The sequence below is a fragment of the Poecilia formosa genome, unplaced genomic scaffold (genome assembly GCF_000485575.1).
Source record: "Poecilia formosa unplaced genomic scaffold, Poecilia_formosa-5.1.2 Scaffold816, whole genome shotgun sequence".
In the NCBI taxonomy this organism is placed as follows: domain Eukaryota; kingdom Metazoa; phylum Chordata; class Actinopteri; order Cyprinodontiformes; family Poeciliidae; genus Poecilia; species Poecilia formosa.
Genome location: NW_006800755.1, coordinates 54,839 through 72,403, shown reverse-complemented (window position 1 = coordinate 72,403; position 17,565 = coordinate 54,839). Strand labels below are relative to the sequence as shown.

The following is a 17,565-nucleotide window of genomic DNA, read 5'->3' as shown; positions in this document are numbered from 1 at the left end:
TTCGTGTCTCGGTGTTTTACGACAGTAAAAAAAAAATAAAAAAAAATACAACTGCTTGTACAGTGAAAAGCAAATTTATTAGTCCCTCATCCAGGTTTACATAAAGTGCAAAAGTTGACAGAAAGTATTTAAATGACAAAAAAAAGGGAATAGATCACAGAGTAGCACCGCTATGTTAGTCATTCAGTTGCCTACAGAAGGCGTTCAAGTAAATGTAGGACGCTGCTTGAGCCAAATCAGTGTGGCCAGGGATTTTTAATAGAATAATAATAATTAAAAAAAAAAAAAATCGAATGACCAACTCTTAGTGTCTAAAACTTTTGCGCAATGCTGTTTATGTTGCACGACGATGAAGGTCTGACGCAGAATGAAACAGAAACAGTAGTTGTAGTTCACTATGTACATGAAGAAAACAAGTAAAAATGCATGCCGCTGTGTGAAAAGGCACCTCATGGTAAAACTCTTTCCAAAATATCACATTAGTCAGGTTTGGCCTGCACACAGTTTCACTTTTTCATTTGCGGCACTGCAACCGTCTGGTGCCTTCCAACTCCACATTTCATGCACTTCCTTCTGCTTTCAGTCCACGTCTCTTGTGCCTTTGTCGCATAGATTCTCCCTCTCTTCCTTGACCCATTCAGTGCCATCAAGACAATGAAAATACACGGATGCAGTGAGTGAAGAGTCCGAGTAGCGTACTCCACGCCAAGAGTTTCAGGGCTGCAAAGAGCAAATATCCAGTGGAAATGTAGCTCCACCTGCTGGCTGATTTATGTATTGCTTTCGACACAAGTCCTAAATGTCAGAATGGAAAATTTTCAGAAAGTTTTCTGATAAGTTTGGTAGATGAACCTGATAAAGAAAGAAGGTGGGGAAAAAGTCACACCCTGTGATATCCATTTACTTCAGTCTTTTCCATCAAAATCTCTCCTAGATTCTTTTCTTTAACTCCCATTCCTGCAGGAAAAGAACACAAAGAGGAACGATTTAATTTTATTTACCTTATTGTGTGTCTTGGGGTAACTTATCACAAATTACAAGAGTCTAAATGTGACGAAACAGATTAGAAAAACAGAAATAAGCCACACCAGAGTGGTTTTTTTTTTTTTTTTTTTTTTTACCATGACCAGCCTGTTTGATGTTACAACAACCGAATCAGATTTAAGTCTAGCCTCTGACCAGGCCACTGAAAAGATGGATTTTGTTTGTTTTCGAGCAAAGAAAGAAGTAAAGTGACAGACTGATCAACTGCTCTGAAAGCGCAACATAAATTTAATCAACATCCTCACCTTTGCCTTCTGCATGACGGTCCCAGCAGAGGACGCACAAATCGACGGTGGCCTCTTTCGCATCTCTGCGGCGCAGTTCACTGGTAAAGAGTCACCGTAGGAATTCTGGACTTTTTTGCCAGGCTCCTGAGGAAAGTTGAGAAGTAAATAAAAAACGACTGCAAGGTGAAAGAGCTCCGTCTTTCCGCACAGATGGACAGATCTACCTTGGCAGGTGGCCTGGCCTCCACAGGTGCGCTCAGCGCTCCGCCTGCCAAACTCTTCTTCAGGTTTTCTTTGACCTGCGTCAGCCTCAGCTCCAGGTCCACCCTCTCGGCCTCTTTGGCCTTGCAAGCCTCCTCCAGCTGGGACACGCGCTTCTCCAGCAAGGGCTTTCTCCTCTCTGCTCCACAAACACCACGTACTTTTACATTTAAGTTATCTTTAAAATTGTAACCGTCTCACTGAAGAAACTACTTTCATATCCTCTAAGATACTGAACTGGCACCAAGATGAGATGGTGTTTGTTATTTTATTTCCTGCATTTGGAGAGCAATGCACTGCTCCAGTGAACATGTCTGAATGCTCCCTCTCCGTCAGCGACAGCGGCACACCGCGGGAATCACAGGAAATTCATTAATTAGACATGGGAGACATTTTCATAACCATGTTGTTGTTTTTAATACGAGTAATAGTTGTATTCGTCTGACTGGGGGGCATTTTCCTTTCACATGACCCTCATGTAACAGTGGTCAGAAACACAGAAGAGCTGGGAAGAACCCTTCACAAATACTGAAAGATGCCTTGCATAGATTAATCGTGTATTGCAGTAGTATAATCTCAAATTGATGATTTCTAAAAAAAACAAAAAAAAACAAACATATATATAGATAGAGAGAGAGAAAGAGAGAAATTCAATGTGTTTCACCAAATCTTCTGATTCCACAATTACTGGTGCCCTTAAAAAGTTCTTCTAAGATAAATGTAACTGAATCACTTCATGATACGATTGATTGAATTGATCAAACTGTCTGGATTTTTTTCTTTAAGTCAGATGTGTTTTTTTTTTTAAGTCTGAACACGTCTACCGGTGAACAGCTACTCATGCAAACTTTCTGTAACATCAATCAAAACAAGAATTAAAAAAAAAAAAGAAGAAGAAGACGGCTGAGATTCACAGCGAGCAGAAGAAAACAAACAAACAAAAAAAAACAAACAAACTTGAAACTGTCAGAGGACTGCAGCCAACAATACAGAACGGCCCACAAGAAACAAAGCCGAGACTATTTCATAGCCAATCTCTGTGGTTAAACTGAAATCCTGGAGGAAACCAGAAGGTGAGCTGAGATGACAAAGAGAAACCGTGTCAAAGGTCACGCTCTGTGAAACATCACAGGAGAAAATGAAGAGCTGTCTCGTTCACAAAAGAGGGTTGCACCAAGAATAAATGTACTCAAATTTAATTTTATCAAAAAACTGTAATGTCCTGCAACAGATTATTTATTTATGCACCTTTTCACATACCTTAATCACGGGCGACAATGTATACTGTATATTCATATCTAATAGTATTCTAACAAATTTTAGCTAATGAGTACTGGCGATCATTTAGAGACCACAGGTGAAATTGAAAATGATTTATGATTCATTCATCATTTCTGTTTTCCTTTTGTTTATTCATCTCCTCACCTGAAGCCACCTTCAGCTCTTCCTTCACTTCCCTCTTCTGCTGTCGGAGCGTCACCAGCGCGTACCGTATTCCGTCCCGCTCCGTTTCCAGCTCTTCTTTTTCCCTGAGGTAACGCTTGGCATCTTCCTCCGCTCGTGTTTTCCCATAGCGTCCATATGGGTTGGTATCTGGGTGGGAACAAAAGGTGAGGGGGGTCAGCAGACGTGCAGGGGTTGTGGGGAAAAAAGGAGAAAAGGCCCAGACAGCAACGCATCTCCCCGTCTGATTAATACTACGCTTTTTTTGTTTTTGTTTGTGGCGATTCGGGCGAGGGCTGCACAGCTAAGTAAGTTTAATGCGCTGGTTTTATCTTTCTTTGTGATCAAAACTTTATTTAGGGAGCGATCAGACGACCCGTGAAGAAGAAATAACACGCCGACTCACACAGAGCGGGGAGGTCAGGAGGTGAGACGGCACATCTAATCCGAGCAGTCCAATAAATCTCCGGTTACATCCTAAAGTTCTCAGTCATTACAAGTGCAGAGCTCTTTTCATGTGTTGGGGAGAAGCAGCGGCGCGAACTCTCTGCAAACCAGAAACGCTAATCTGCTCCACTTGTAAAGCTAATGACACAACAAGGCATTTGGGAGAGGGCGAGAGGAAACGGGAGATCACCGGTGGAAAACGAGAAAAGGACCGACAGAGAAAGAAGAAACGTCGAGGCAGATGGGGGGGCTTTAAATTACGGGGCTGTCAGCAGACTGGCTCGGCACTAGAAGGAGAGCGCAGAGAGTGTGAGCTCGCAAACGCACAAGAGAAACGGGATCTCTGACTCCACTGTGAAATGTAACTGCAGTATGCTAACAGGAAACATCTGCATTATTTCTTTTTAATTCGTTTTCTAGTCTCTGGAGTGACACATGGACACCGTGGGTGGGTGTAAAGCTGAAAAAATAGCGTGTAAAAATATTGTGGAATTGTGTATTCTGCAAAAAAAAAGTGCTGACACTGATTATCTCAAAAGCCAAGATGAAAAAACAAGCCTTTTGTTGGTGTGTGTGTGTGTGTGTGTGTGTGTGTGTGTGTGTGTGTTCGAGGGTATTCAAAGTTCGCAATTTATCCACGATTCGGGTCGAGATGAAAAAGATTTTAATCCAACAACCTTGTTATTTATTTAACAACGCCGCACACAGTTGAAAACTTTGCAATTAAAACCAAAAACACCCAAAACAATTAGAATATGATTTTGATTAATTGCTGAGAACAACTGTGATTTATTATCTTTAGATATGAAGATCTCAAACTAGTTTTATCAACAATCGTGTTGTCAAAATTTCTTAACTGCTTTATTTGAAGACGACCGCTTACAAAGATTGTCGTCATTGTAGCAATTTTGCTGCTTTAGTTTGGAGACGTTACGCTTTTAGTCATTTGTTGCAATAATTTTATCATCTCATAATCAGAATTAGCTTTGCTTGCAAAGTTTGTGCACACAAATAGAACGTGTGCGGTCTGGTTGTAATTGGCATGACGCAATATTCTAATCTGAAATGCCGAGTCTTAATTAGCTGTCAGCAGAAAATCATCATCAGTCAAACTGGAGCCCAGTTCAAGATGAAAAAAAAAAAAAAAAAAAATCACTATAAAAAAAATGCTTCAAAGTCATTGAAGTATGGCAGAGCATGAGGGCCAATGTAGGTAATGCTAAAAGTGAAATATCCATCATAAACTTAAGAAGTTTGAGATTGAGTTAATATATTTGAGGTTTTATTTTTAATGTATTACTGTGCAATATCAGAGGATGTCTTAGTTTTATTGTCAGAAACTAAAAAGACTAATATCTCAAAAGTTAGGTCTGTTTCTCCAAATCATGATCAACTAATGCATCATTATCCAGGGTTGGAAAATCGGTAGACGCGCGTTTTCAAGACCGTTTTGGAACCTTGACACTTACTTTTAATCTAACAAACAAATCTCCCTCCATTTTCCTTGAATATCTATGAAACAACAGACCAGATGCACCTACTTGAGCCCGTTCGCTTCAGGGAGACCAGTGACTTGTCTTGGTGGAAGTGGCTGTGGGAGTAACTCGAGTGTCGCTTCCCTTGATTGCGCGATTTCTCCTTTAACTGGGTGGAGGAGAGAGGAGGAAGGGATGGATGGCATGTAGAAGAAGAAGAGGAGAGAGTGAGGAAAGAAATTTCAGAACCACAGTCCTAGTACCACCACCAAAATCCAATACCGATAAGAAAACGCCGAGTCATGTATGCAGTTAGCTAGAGGTGGTGAAGGGTATGTCTCGTACTCCCTGCAGGTGAGATCAAGAGAGGAGTTTATGTTCTACAAAGCCTGACCTTTTCCTTTGCAGTCATTTTTTTTCTCTACCCCTGGAATCTAAAAAGGCATGACATAGACCACTGTCTATTTATTTAAGTTCCTTTCATTCAAACAGAGATGGTCCACAACAGCTGCACACATATACAGACGCCGCAGTCTAATCGCATCAAAGTAAAACATTCAGCCATAAGTTTCTGTTCAACTCGGAAAGAATGCGCCTGCCCCACCTGCGTGTCCTCAGTAGGGACCTCGTCGTACGTCCTGGAATCGGTGGAGGTGCTGCTGGAGGAGGTAGCCCACCTAGGACCGGAGAAAAAGGGAAGGGGGGGAGGAGTAGGTCCAGAAGGAGGTCAAAACTCTCTCCTCTCTCCTCTCAGCCGTCTCAAATATCCCAAACCTGATCCCCGTCTTAACTCACAGGAAGGAATTTCGAGCGGCGTCCCGAATGTGTGCGATGGTTTCCACGTCGACGTAGTCGTAGTGCAGGGACTCTGGGTCGGTGGCAGAGCCCGTTTCCGCGAGGATGACGCCGAGCCACTGCCCAAGCTCATCAGAGCTGCTCGCCTGACAACAACACGGGATGTTTCTGAGGTTCTAGCAAGTTTAATCAATACAACATAATTCACCAAGTTCTTTATTTCTTTTGGGAGGAGACGGACCGGTTTTTATACAAATAAATGTGCAAAAAATTTTATAATAAAAAGTTTGTCTATTTACCCTCGCCGTAGTCAAATATTTAGCTTTTTTTTTTTTTTAAAGTTTGGTCTCTCCTCCCACTCCACCCAAACGCGCTGCTCATAAGAACATAGTTTATTTGAGTTCATCAGGGCTTTTTAAGTGACAACATCTGTCTGGCGTTGGCCAACCTGAGACTCGCGAGAACAAATGCATGAGCTGAAAGCTCAACTATTTTAAGTTTTTTTTTTTTTTTTAAGAAAAAAACCATGATTTTCCACGCGGTTGTCCGTGTGAACCGTTTTTAATAAGGCGTGCCTGCTACATCGCTAAGAGTTTTACCTCCAGAGCTACCATCTCCGTGCTGTCCTTCATGATGCGGAAGGCAAAGGGGTGTTTGGGTCCAAGCCCGGGGACCACCTCACAGCCGTTCAGCGGCAGGGTCGGCAGGGAGGTCCGTGGGTCTCCCCGGTCGTGATAGAAGTGCAGGGAGCCTCTGCACACACAGCACCAGTGCTCTCTCCATACCTGGTTGACCAGCACCAACAAGTAGCCTGTGTTTTTGGTAAAAAATAAAATAAAATAAAAAAAGGGGGGGAGGAAGGAAAAATAAATTGTTTGGGAATTTGAGAGATCTCGAGAGTCAGAGCGGATCGAGACGCTACCTTGTCGAGGGTCACCGTAGGATGTCCGGGAGTCACCCGACCGCGATGACTTCTTCTTGGAAAAGCTGATGATGCGTGTGATCTTCCGTCCAGCAGCGAACGCTCCCCGCTTCACCTTAACTGAATCAAAATTTTAGCTTGTAAAAAAAACGCATGTTTCCGTTGGCGCACGTAAACATGCGCCAACGTGCTTTTAAACAGAATCTTGCAATAAGGAAGAAAAAAGGACATCTGACCTTCAAAAGATTTTATAAAAGGAAATCTGAAATCAAAAGGTAAGGCGTGCGTTTTTATTCAACCTCGCTAGAGTCAAATTGTTGGACCATTTTGTGCTGCCTTTTTCAGCTACAGCTCTTTGAGCTTGGTGTGTATGCATACCCCCTTCTTTGTAATCTCGCTCAGTCAGCTTGAATGGAGTATGTTACATTTTGGTCTCGTCTAACTTCAGGACCATTTTCAAAATCTTTGCCGTGTCCTCTGTAGACATGCGCTAACTGGTAAATGTGACTTCTTTTGGCTTTCTTGAAACTTTCTTCATGAGTGCTCTCCATAAAGGCTGGACTCTGAGTGTCTGACCAATAGCTGCCACATCGACAGACTCTCCCACTTGAGATGTGGAACATTGCAGCTCTTTCAGAGTTACCATGAGCCTCTGCTTTTGACCATTTCTTGTTAGGTTTGAAAGTTTTACAACGTCCTTTATATATTTGGATGTTGCACTTACTAGTGCTCAGTGAGCTTTAATTTAGGGGTATCACTTTAAAAAAAAAAAAGTACTAAAGATGCATGCCCCAGTTGCCAGACTTTAATCTGTGAAACATTGTGAGCTACCTAATGTCATCTTATCACAAAGTCTCATTAGTATCCACTGGAGTTTGTAGTTATGACATGACAAAGTGTTCAAGGAGTATGAAAACCTTTACAAGATGCAGTTTAAACCGAGCAACTCGGGAAGAAATTTCTCACCGTTCTCTTTGCTACTCTCTCCTGCTGAAACGCCCACGCTGTCTGAATCAGATGCGTTTCTGTCTACGGACAACCTCTGTGGAGGAACAATACAATCACAGTTTCAGGCTTCCACCAACACCGTCTGAATCCCACCCCAGGTCACTCGGCGTGGCTCACAAGAGAGTGAAACCGGTCAACACATGTTTAAAAAGGCTTCAGATTTATCATGCTGAAAGCCAGCCAGATTATTTGCCTCTGGTTTCTTTCAGAATCAGAGTAATACTCACGAAACACAAAGGCAAACCGACCTGCCATCTTCTGTTTTTGTCCCTCCCTCTCATCACGTCTCATCGGTGTTTCTGTTGGAGGCTTTTGTAGTTTCTGTTCGGACAATTTTCTGTAAGCTTCAGCGAATGTTCGAAGGCTGACTCACTGCCACCTCTGTCATTGTTGCCTTAACACCTAATTATGTCGCGCATCTCCTCTTCCTTTTGCGAGCCAAGTACAGGCATCACGGCACGCTGGGCTAAGCCAAACAACTGTTTAGAAAAATTGATGGTGACAGCACAATTGCTACTTAAATCAAACTTTTCCTCACCTCGGCTGTGTAATTACACCTTGGGAACAAAAATAACAGGGAAGGTGGCGAGTGAACATCCTCACCTTGTCAAGCTCGTGTTTCCTCTGAGTGACGGGAGACGTGGCGTCCTCGGGTACGCTTTGACCGCTCGCCTGTCGGACAACCTATTGGGAGTTTTTACATCGTAGCGTATTCATGTGTTCCTTCAGTGATGAGAGAGAGATGGATTCTCAAATGACGCTTGCCACAAAAAAGGTAGCATTTACCTTTAGCCACTTGTGAGCCTGCTCCTTGCTTTGAACTGCCAGCACCAGTCCATCTCCATTAGGTAAGGTGAACCTCAGCTCATGGTGCTTCTTTTTGATGTCCTTAGGTACATAGACGACGGAGCACTGGGGCAACAGGAGGTCCACGTAGGGACACGCGTCTTTGGAGTTCTTATAGCACTGCAGGGAGGAGGACACAAGCAGTGCTTAGCAATACCCGTTAACATTACAACCGTAATGTGTTTTAGTGGGATTTTATGAGGTAGACCAACACAAAGTAGAACATAAAGGTGAAGAAGAAAGAAAACTCTTTACTTTTTTTTTTAATTACAAATCTGAAAGTATTGATTAGATCAGAGTTCAGCTCCCCGAGTCAAATCACCTCTCAATGCAACCAGAGATACAAGTCTCTTGAGGTATATCTCTACCAACGTTGCATATAAAGACACTGAATTGCTTTGTCACTCTTGTTTGCCACGTAGCTCACATGACTTTGAACCGCTCACCTGCAGTCTGTTTTCTCGGATAACGGTGAACTGCTTGGCCCACTGACCGAAGCGTTTCTTGCGCAGCAGGAAAGCACATATGCGACAGTCTCTGACGGGAGGCAAGTTGCTCTCGTCTGACGGCCACTGATGAGTGACGCCGGGGCTCCGCTCCTCTTCGTCCTCCTCGTACGATTCGTAGGAACTGCTCAGAGCGTCCGAGTCGTTGTCTGGAGGAGCGGCGGAGACAATACAGGAAGCTTTAACCGGGTGAAATGGAAGTACGAGAAACTGGGATTATCTGATGGGTTTTCTTGCTCACAGGAGTTTTTGCGTTGCAAATTAATGGATGCCGGGTAGTGGCTGTCGGTCTCTTCATAGACGTCGTCGATAGAGTTGGGAGGGCTGGGCCTGTCTGAAAATAGATGACACGACATCCAACTCACTCACTGCGTCTTTATCCACTTAAATCCAACTTGCGCTTTGTAATTATGTTTGGGACAACGTGATATATGGGCATATGCAGATCGTTTTAAATCGTCAGCACTGACTAGGAGGCTTTCTACAGAAAACCTGACACCAGAGGTCACCGAGTTCAGTCTTCAGCATGCTGACCTCGTGTGATTATGTACTCAGGAGTCATGCCAGGACTAAGGGGCACGGCCTCTTCGTAGTACTCCTCAGGAGGAGGCGTTGTGGGTAGCGGGGGAGGGGAGTCTGTACAGCTCTGCGAATGCAGACACATAAACATAAACAAAGTCATGTTTCTTTCATTGCCAAGTTTCTGCTTTTTCAAAGCCAGAGGGTTGCAGGATATAAACCTCAGCAGTAAACGATTTCCATAAATTAGACACATGGGTGGACCTTTTAATCCTCAGTTTTCCAACATCATGTAAGACTGATGAGTCTGTGAACATGGGAAAATCCCACACAGACCCAGCAGAACCCACATATTTCACTGCTTTGTATTCGTGAATCATTAAGAGAACCTGCAAAGTTAGACCTAGAGACCAAGTTTATCGTTTTACCTAACACCTGACACATCCGTTAACTACAATGCCAGAGATTTTATTTTGGATGGGTTAGCTTGCCTGTTTTAAAGTGTCATCTTGTGAGTTTTTGTCATCTTTCAGATAATCCGTGACTTCCTTAAGGTCTCCGAGCTCGCAGTCTGGAAAACAGCAGAACATTTACATTCAAACTCAAAAAAAAAAGTAAAAAAAATAAAAAAAATCATACCAGACATCAGGAGCATCTCAAATACACAGATGTGTACGACTCACCAAATTTCTCAAACAAAGACTCCACAAAACTCGTCCCGTTTTTGTACACGGAAGAGTTGACGTAGATGTAGTCTGGTCCCGACTCTAGAATCAACAAAAACCATTCATTGTCGATTCACCAAACAATGAGAGCAGACACGTGACTTAAACAAAAAAAAGCAAATGGAAAGAGAATCCCATAAAAGATTCTCACATTTTTAAACATGTTTATCACTCAACAACATTTGAGATTTAATAAAAAATCCGTTTTGCCTACAACATATACCAAGATACTTAAAATCCGTTTAGGTTTTCACCAATATGCAGATAAAATACAAAACAACATGCCAACATCCCACACTTTCATTGACCCCATTTATCTGTGTCTTCTCCTCTCTGACCTGAAGTTTGGATCTGCTGCAAGAGGTTCCTCACTGAGGTTTTCTTCTCCTGGGTCGACATGCTGAGGTTCTCTTGGTCCAGCATCTTCAGCAGCACACCCAGCTCCTTAACCAGCACCTCCACTGCTGCACAAGGACGGAGTGAAAGGTCATGGCGGGCGAGACATCAGTTCAGGAGCAGAGAGGGCAAAGATCAGATGGACAAGTCTAAACAAACCCACAGGATTTCATTGGGGGCTTTCTCTCCTCTTTAGTTTTATGTTGCAATGCTTTACAGAGTGTCAATACACATCAGCGGTCTCGGCACAGAGACTCCCTCAGAGTCAGACCAGACTAAACAGACGGGGGGCTTCAGAGACAGGAAGCAATGCTAATTGGTAATTAACTCAGACAATGAGTGGATCTTAAGTTGTTTGGCATTTTCTCTCTTAAACGGAGAGTTTGGGATTTCTGAAGTGAAACTGATGGACTACACGCAGATAATATCCTATACTGAATAATCTCACATTATATTCATATTGTACACCCAAGAGGCTAAAGCTAACAGCTAGTAGCAAGGAGATCCAAGACTAGACTGGGCTTTTGCTCTCTTGAAGATCTCCAATCTCGAAACTGTCGTAGTGATTTATTTAAGTACTGTTTTTTGAACCTGAAGAAAAAGTTTATTTTGCACTGGACTGTTCCTTACAGAGAAAACAGGGATTGCCGAGACAGAGGATGGAGGTAAGAGGCAGTGTACCACCAATGATCTTCAAATGTTAGGCACATGCTGAACAACATGAAAACCTTTTTCCTCCAAAGTATCTGTATAACACAAAGTCAAGGCTTTTATTTCATATGTAATCTGAAATTTTGCAGGAATCTATACTTTGGAAATGCTCCGTTCTTCACCCTCCAACTTTTGCTTCCTTTGTAAGTAATCATCTGCTTCTCTTCAAATATCCACCCCAAACCAACCATTATGATGGTTAAGGCCCATGATATGGCAATTACATAGTGAATTTGATCAAAATTAGAGTTGTTAAAGACAATGGAAGTCCATTTTGATTTGGTACAAAAATGAAATAAGCGGTTCAACAGTTTTTCGGTCTGAACAAAAGAGTCTGACATGCAGGTCAATAAAAGGAGAGACTGGCAACAAAAATACTGTCCTTTCTTTTATGAAAACAAATATTTCCTCACAGTAACCTGTAATACTTGGGGATTTTACAAAGCTTTCCTGGTTCTGTAACCCACGAAGACTCGGATTAAAGGGATGTGACTCACATCATGTGTTGACCTGAAAGCTGGGGGCCGGTTCCCTCTCTGTTTTCAGACTTAAACTTAAATAAGCTGCCCTGCTAACCCTCAGCTGCTGGATGTTCTGGGAAAAGGTTTCACAACCTGCTGCATGTGGTTCACATTCTGCTTTATCTTATCTTAAACCACAGGGAAGCACCACCAAGAAGGACCTACAGATTGTCTCCTCCTTCCGTTTTGCCAGTCCTTGCACACCCGCGCGCATTTCTATGCTTCTTTACTCTTCAAACCATTGCAAGACACGAGCCGTCGCTTGCCTACAACACCACCTTCGCCGACTTCCCCACTCCTTGCATATTATTCTCTCACTCACTTACTCAAAATTGGCTAATTTTCACAGTCCAGTCGAGTTAGGCCCACTGAACCGTGCATCTCGCTGGGGTCAGACACGGGACAGCCGCTGAGCCAGAAAACTCTTTGTTCAATGGGCGGCCGTACGCCAAGAAGAAGAAACGTTACATTGAACACAAATGCACACCCAAACTAACATACACACAGATAGAAAAAACACAGGCAGGCTTCAGTTGTGTATTTAATAAGGTGTGTCAGTGTGAACTCTGGTCTGCAACTTTGGGAAAGGCATTCCTGCCCCCGTTTTGTGTGTGTGTGTGTGTGTGTGTGTGTGTGTACAAAGTATACAGATGCATTCTGGCATAATTTTTGACTCTCAGATGTTTAGCTGTGATAGAGTGACACTGCATGTAATCACGACTGACAAGCTGCCATTTTTTATTAGTTGGGAGATATATTTACTGTTTGGCAGCGGTGCACGTCCTTCGTTTCAAAGTCCCACTCCCTAAAAACAGACATAGTTTCCTGAGGCGGGTCTTCCTATGGGCTTAACAATGCTCTGCCACGGCCATAGTCAACATCTATAGCCGGCATGTCTGTTTGTCTGTTTCCGTTTAAAGACGCTGCTTTTCACCTTAGAGTAGTTTCCTTCCATTGTAATAAACTCTCCGAGAACTGGGCACGAGGAATTAATTCACGCAGCGACGAGGAATGTCTCCTCATTAAGATCCCATTCTCCCAGGGGAAATAAGGAAGTAAAGCTCATGGAGGCAAAGGAAGCCTGCTTTGAGTGGGATGTCTTGGCCTGGTGAATATTGTCCCCCTGCCAGCTGCTACAGCTGTTTAGATCCTGGCTTCAGCACTGGACTTCCCCTAGCCGGGCGAAAGACAAAACCTCTTCCACAGCATGACTCACTTGCTGCGCAGAGAAACTGAAATATACACCACTCAGCACTAAATCAAACAACACTGAAATCAAAGCAGTGCTTTCCAGGGGTGTTGGCACAAAACTGGAGCTCGCAGCCATAAATCTACTTCACTGCTTCATTTGGACCTGTGCTTTAGAAAGCTGATTATTCAATTTGAGGATTAGGGGGCCTATGCAATTGTGCCAAAATGAGCAAAGATTAATTATTTTGTAGTATCTGGCATGTGGGGTGCTGAAGACCACCTCTACAATGCCGGTTACGTCATGAGAGTCAAACCCAAACTCGTGGGTTCCAATTCATCTATAGCATAATATAATCCTTTAAATATTTGCAACAACGGTTTATTGGTTCAAAATGCATAATCTTGCTGCAGCTACTTTAACCTGAAAAGTCAGAACTCTGATCTTAGTGTTTATCCTGTTCCAGATGGAAGTCGGAAAACCCCCGTCATGTTAACAACTGGATAAAATAAGTTCCCATTTAATATATAATTTAATTTAAAGATATTTCCAAGGCAGGAGAGAAGACGATATGATAATGATTACACAAGGGGCACATAAAATTTTAACAGGGTTTGTAGGATTATTTATGTCCACTGGGGAACAGAGACAGACATAAAAACAACAATACTGTGTTATTTCTGTTTAAAAATCTGCATGTTTAGTCACCGGCTGACGCAAAAAAAATCAATCAAATTTTGGAGTAATTTTCAGGAGAATCAAGTTTTCAAACAAAACAATGATCTGACCTGCGTAGGTGTATCAACAACATGTTTAATGTTTGTCAAAGATGACATTCATCAATTGACAAGATGCTCTGCAGTGAAGTATCATCTTAAAGTGTTTCATAAATCTCAAGTTGTGTTTTTAAGAATCTGTCGTCAGTGTGAACTATTCTCATCCTGGTTGGAGTAATTCATACTGTGGTATTTATCCTGGTCTGATTCTACAGTGCCAAAAAAAAAACAAAACAAACAAACAAACAAAAAAAACACTATAAATACTCCCCTTCCCCTGCTTTTAGGAATCATTTAAATTTCTCCTAACTCTTAAACTACTGTTTACATAATCTCCATTCAGTGTAGAACAAAACAAATCCAGATTCAGTCAGTCAAGGTTATTTAAATTTTACATTCATCAGATGCAGTCCAATATCTAATAGATGGACACGAAGCAAATGACGACGCTTACAATTCGTTCATATCCTGCCAATCAGTCAGTCTGTCTGCCACTGCCAGTGTTTCTTTTGTCCACCAAATACTCAAACCAGCTAAACGATCGCCAAAAGGCGATAGGCCATCCTCAATATATTTGTTGCGCTCTAGTTACCTGGGGAAGGTAACTAGAGCGCAACAAATATCATTTAAAACTTTACTTTCCATAAGCAAACACTACTTTTCGTTTGTTGTCTTTGCAGTTTCAGGCACTAAAAGCAATATTGATTTTAAGACGCACTCTTACACGTGTGCCTTGTAAAAAAAAAAAAAGCATGTTTCCGCCACATCTGTTGATGTGAATAGCAGCCATATTGAAACACAAACTCTACCTTGCAAGTCTTAACTGGGGGTTAGTTGGCGGATGGGGAAGTCGAAATGTCCCCAGTTCCGAGTGAAAATGGAAGCCAGCATAACTGTGTGTCACCTAGCTTGACGTCAACAGGAAGTCTTTTTTGTCTACTGTCAGAAAAACCACTTCCTTTTTTATTTCAAAATAAGAGTCTCAAACAAAGATTCAAGGTATCAAGCCTGCAGATTGCATCAGCAGACCCAGGTCTCAAAACAATATTAGAAATGTACATCATACGGTCAGCAACTGGATACCGCACAGCAAGCCAGAATTCACTGTAGCAAGAAATATGTTTCTAATTAAATACAGTGTAATGCTACCAAATCTTCTTATGCTTCTATGAACAACCATTGGCAAATATAATTGGATCCGAACATATTTCATGTATTTAATAAAAGGATAAGATCAGAGATAGATTATACACTACTAGGTGTGATATTTATTTAATAAGCAAATAATTTAATTCTGCAACTTAAAAATGTGTTCATATACAGCATCCATATACAGTCTGAATTCACGGTTAGTTGTGGAGCTCTGGCTTCTGAAATTGTAATTAAACCTTCTGGGGTTGTTTTATTATTATTTATCATTGGAACTCAAATTCTTATTTGCGAGAACAAATTAAAAGTAGAAATATAAAATTAGGGGAAAAAAAGTGAGCTTAGCACTGAGTCACAGTACAGTCTGAAGCTCTGCAGGGGATTAAAAAGAGTTCAAGTTTTGTTGTTTGTCAAAGGGACTTTGATTGTTTAAGCAACTAGAAAAAAAGAAAGAAAATGCATGAATTTGAAAAGTTTTTCAAAGCTCTGCAAACAAATATACAGCCCTTTTCAATTGCCTTATAACTGCTGTAAAACACCAGTAACATTCCTCAGCTTGTTAATAGTACATGGTATTTGTGTGAGCTAGCACACTTTTGTAAGTCAGAGAATGGTTTGTCTAACACTACAGAGCAGGCCTTTAAAAGGCGCTTCCAATTGGAGTTTTTTTTTTCCCTTTTTTTGTTTAAACTCTGCAGGGGAAGGAGGTTGAGTGGGGGCGTGGGGTGGCAACGGGAGTTCAGCACCTGTGCTAACATGTCCGACAAACTCTGATGAAACGAATAATGTGACCTCAACTGGGTGCACGTAGATATATATATTTTTGTTTTCTTCTCGCTTCTCCCCTGTTATGCTAAAAGATCTCCCTCATGCTGAGACAACGTTCCGTGGCATGCAAAGCAAACACAAACACGGTCACAGTGAGTCAAAAGTCACAGATTTCAGTGATTTAGCATCAGCTCAGTTTCACAACATCGCTGCCTGCATCAGTTCACACCCACATAGAGGCTTTAGTGGATTAAAACAGTAACGTTTCACCCACCTGGTTTTACACACATGCGGCTTTCCCCAGTACATTTAAATCACTTACTCTATGAGTTTTCAAGCAAAGTGATGAGTTTTTTTGTTTTGTTTTTTATTAAGGTATACACAATGGAACTTGGGGATTAAAATAAACTTCTCTATTCAAAACTATAATCCTGACATTTTACTGTATATACCTGGAATGGTAATTATGAGCCAAATAGTAACATGTAACAAAAGAACTTACCCTCAACAGCAATGGATGAGAGACCCACCATTCTGCAAGATTAAGAAGGAAGCAAACTAGCTCCCTTATACACAAAATAGCTGCAGGAATAAAACAAGATATTCCACCGTCCGGTAAGAGATTTCCAGCTTCACTCAGTTCTGTGAAGCCTTTGTATTTGGAGGTTAGCTCGAGTCGGCTGAATTCACACTCCCTTTACCTCTCCCTTCCTCCATCTGATCTGTTATCTCTCTCCACCTCCCTCTGTCTACCCTCCTCTTTTTTTTTTTCCTTTTGGGGGGTAGGGAGATTGTGGTGCAGTGTGTGTGTGTGCATGTGTGTGTAAGCGTGCTGGATTGCCCTCCACTGTAATCCTGGGGATTGTATAGCACCTGGGAAAGGCTTGCTGTGTAAACACACATGCCGGCTAATAGCTAACCCACATTCTTTATTCCTCCACATTCTTTCACCTGAAACCAAAGCATGGCTGTCCGGCCATCCAAACAAAATGCCAACCACTCGAGAAAGTTCAGAAGAGCCTACAGATATCCTGGTTACTGCCACTCTGAATTAAAGTAACTCCAACAGCACTCACTTTGACCTTAAATGCCCTACATCTGAAAACATGAACGTTGGTCGCTTTAAGAAATATCAACTTAAACATGACAGCGTTTAGCTGTTTCTGCATAGCGTAGGTAGACCTTCGAGAGTTCCACGTGGATGACTTGTTGCCCTGAGGCAGATTCAAGTGCCCCGAACATGACGCAGCATGCCGCCCTCAATCGCACACTCAGCCACTAAAACTACACAAACAGCCCTCAACATAGTTAAATCTGTCTCTTAGAACTGTAGGCTCTTTAGTTTTTTGTCCTACGACTGATGTAGGAACGGTTTCAAAACTGAGAGACGCATCAAACATGAACAGGATCCTCCTATTGGTTTAAGCTTAGCATCTTCTAAGTTGTTTTTGATCCTCTTTAATAAAGTTTCATTCAAGCAATAAAACTTGAGAAACAGAGGAAGAGCACAGTGATAAAACTAAAGCCAAGCTAAACCACGGCTAGACAGAGTAACCTCCAATAAAACTGGGCTGACCTGAAGTGAAACCTCTTCAGGTGGACAAAAGAAAACCGCAGCAGTTAAATCTTAAAACTAAATCAAATTTCCTTCAACACCTTGGAACTGCACACAGAAACTGATGTTTAGAGTTACTAATGCTAACTGTACACCTGCTAGGTGATGCTAAAGAAAAAGGCAAGAGTAAATTACTTCTGCTTTAGTTAGTTAATGCAAGTTAATGCCTTGACCAGAAACTAGGGTCTCTGTTAAGTTCATTTATTAGTATTATTCATCTCC

The 17,565-nt window shown here is 41.9% G+C and overlaps 1 protein-coding gene across 5 annotated transcripts in view; it reads right to left on the bottom strand.

Annotated features, from left to right (window-relative positions):
- Positions 1-58: 58 nt before the first annotated feature.
- The window catches only part of LOC103131694 (actin filament-associated protein 1-like 1), a 30,913-nt gene continuing 13,406 nt past the window's right edge, over positions 59-17,565 (bottom strand). Inside the window, exons 1-19 of one of the 5 annotated variants that reach the window (XM_007543389.2) lie at positions 16,231-16,455; positions 10,557-10,682; positions 10,177-10,260; positions 9,985-10,064; positions 9,509-9,620; positions 9,216-9,308; positions 8,915-9,123; positions 8,409-8,588; positions 8,226-8,306; positions 7,581-7,656; positions 6,615-6,734; positions 6,292-6,503; positions 5,693-5,838; positions 5,502-5,574; positions 4,964-5,066; positions 2,958-3,125; positions 1,496-1,671; positions 1,290-1,415; positions 59-957 (exon numbers count right to left, since the gene is read on the bottom strand). In XM_007543389.2, the coding sequence (XP_007543451.1) occupies positions 931-957; positions 1,290-1,415; positions 1,496-1,671; positions 2,958-3,125; positions 4,964-5,066; positions 5,502-5,574; positions 5,693-5,838; positions 6,292-6,503; positions 6,615-6,734; positions 7,581-7,656; positions 8,226-8,306; positions 8,409-8,588; positions 8,915-9,123; positions 9,216-9,308; positions 9,509-9,620; positions 9,985-10,064; positions 10,177-10,260; positions 10,557-10,682; positions 16,231-16,261 (2,223 nt within the window). In that variant the 5' untranslated portion in view covers positions 16,262-16,455 and the 3' untranslated portion in view covers positions 59-930. Of the gene's footprint in view, positions 958-1,289; positions 1,416-1,495; positions 1,672-2,957; positions 3,126-4,963; positions 5,067-5,501; positions 5,575-5,692; positions 5,839-6,291; positions 6,504-6,614; positions 6,735-7,580; positions 7,657-8,225; positions 8,307-8,408; positions 8,589-8,914; positions 9,124-9,215; positions 9,309-9,508; positions 9,621-9,984; positions 10,065-10,176; positions 10,261-10,556; positions 10,683-12,172; positions 12,439-14,620; positions 14,732-16,230; positions 16,456-17,565 lie in introns of those variants that run through there. The other 4 variants (XM_016666842.1, XM_007543391.2, XM_016666843.1 and 1 more) reach the window with 4 other exon arrangements.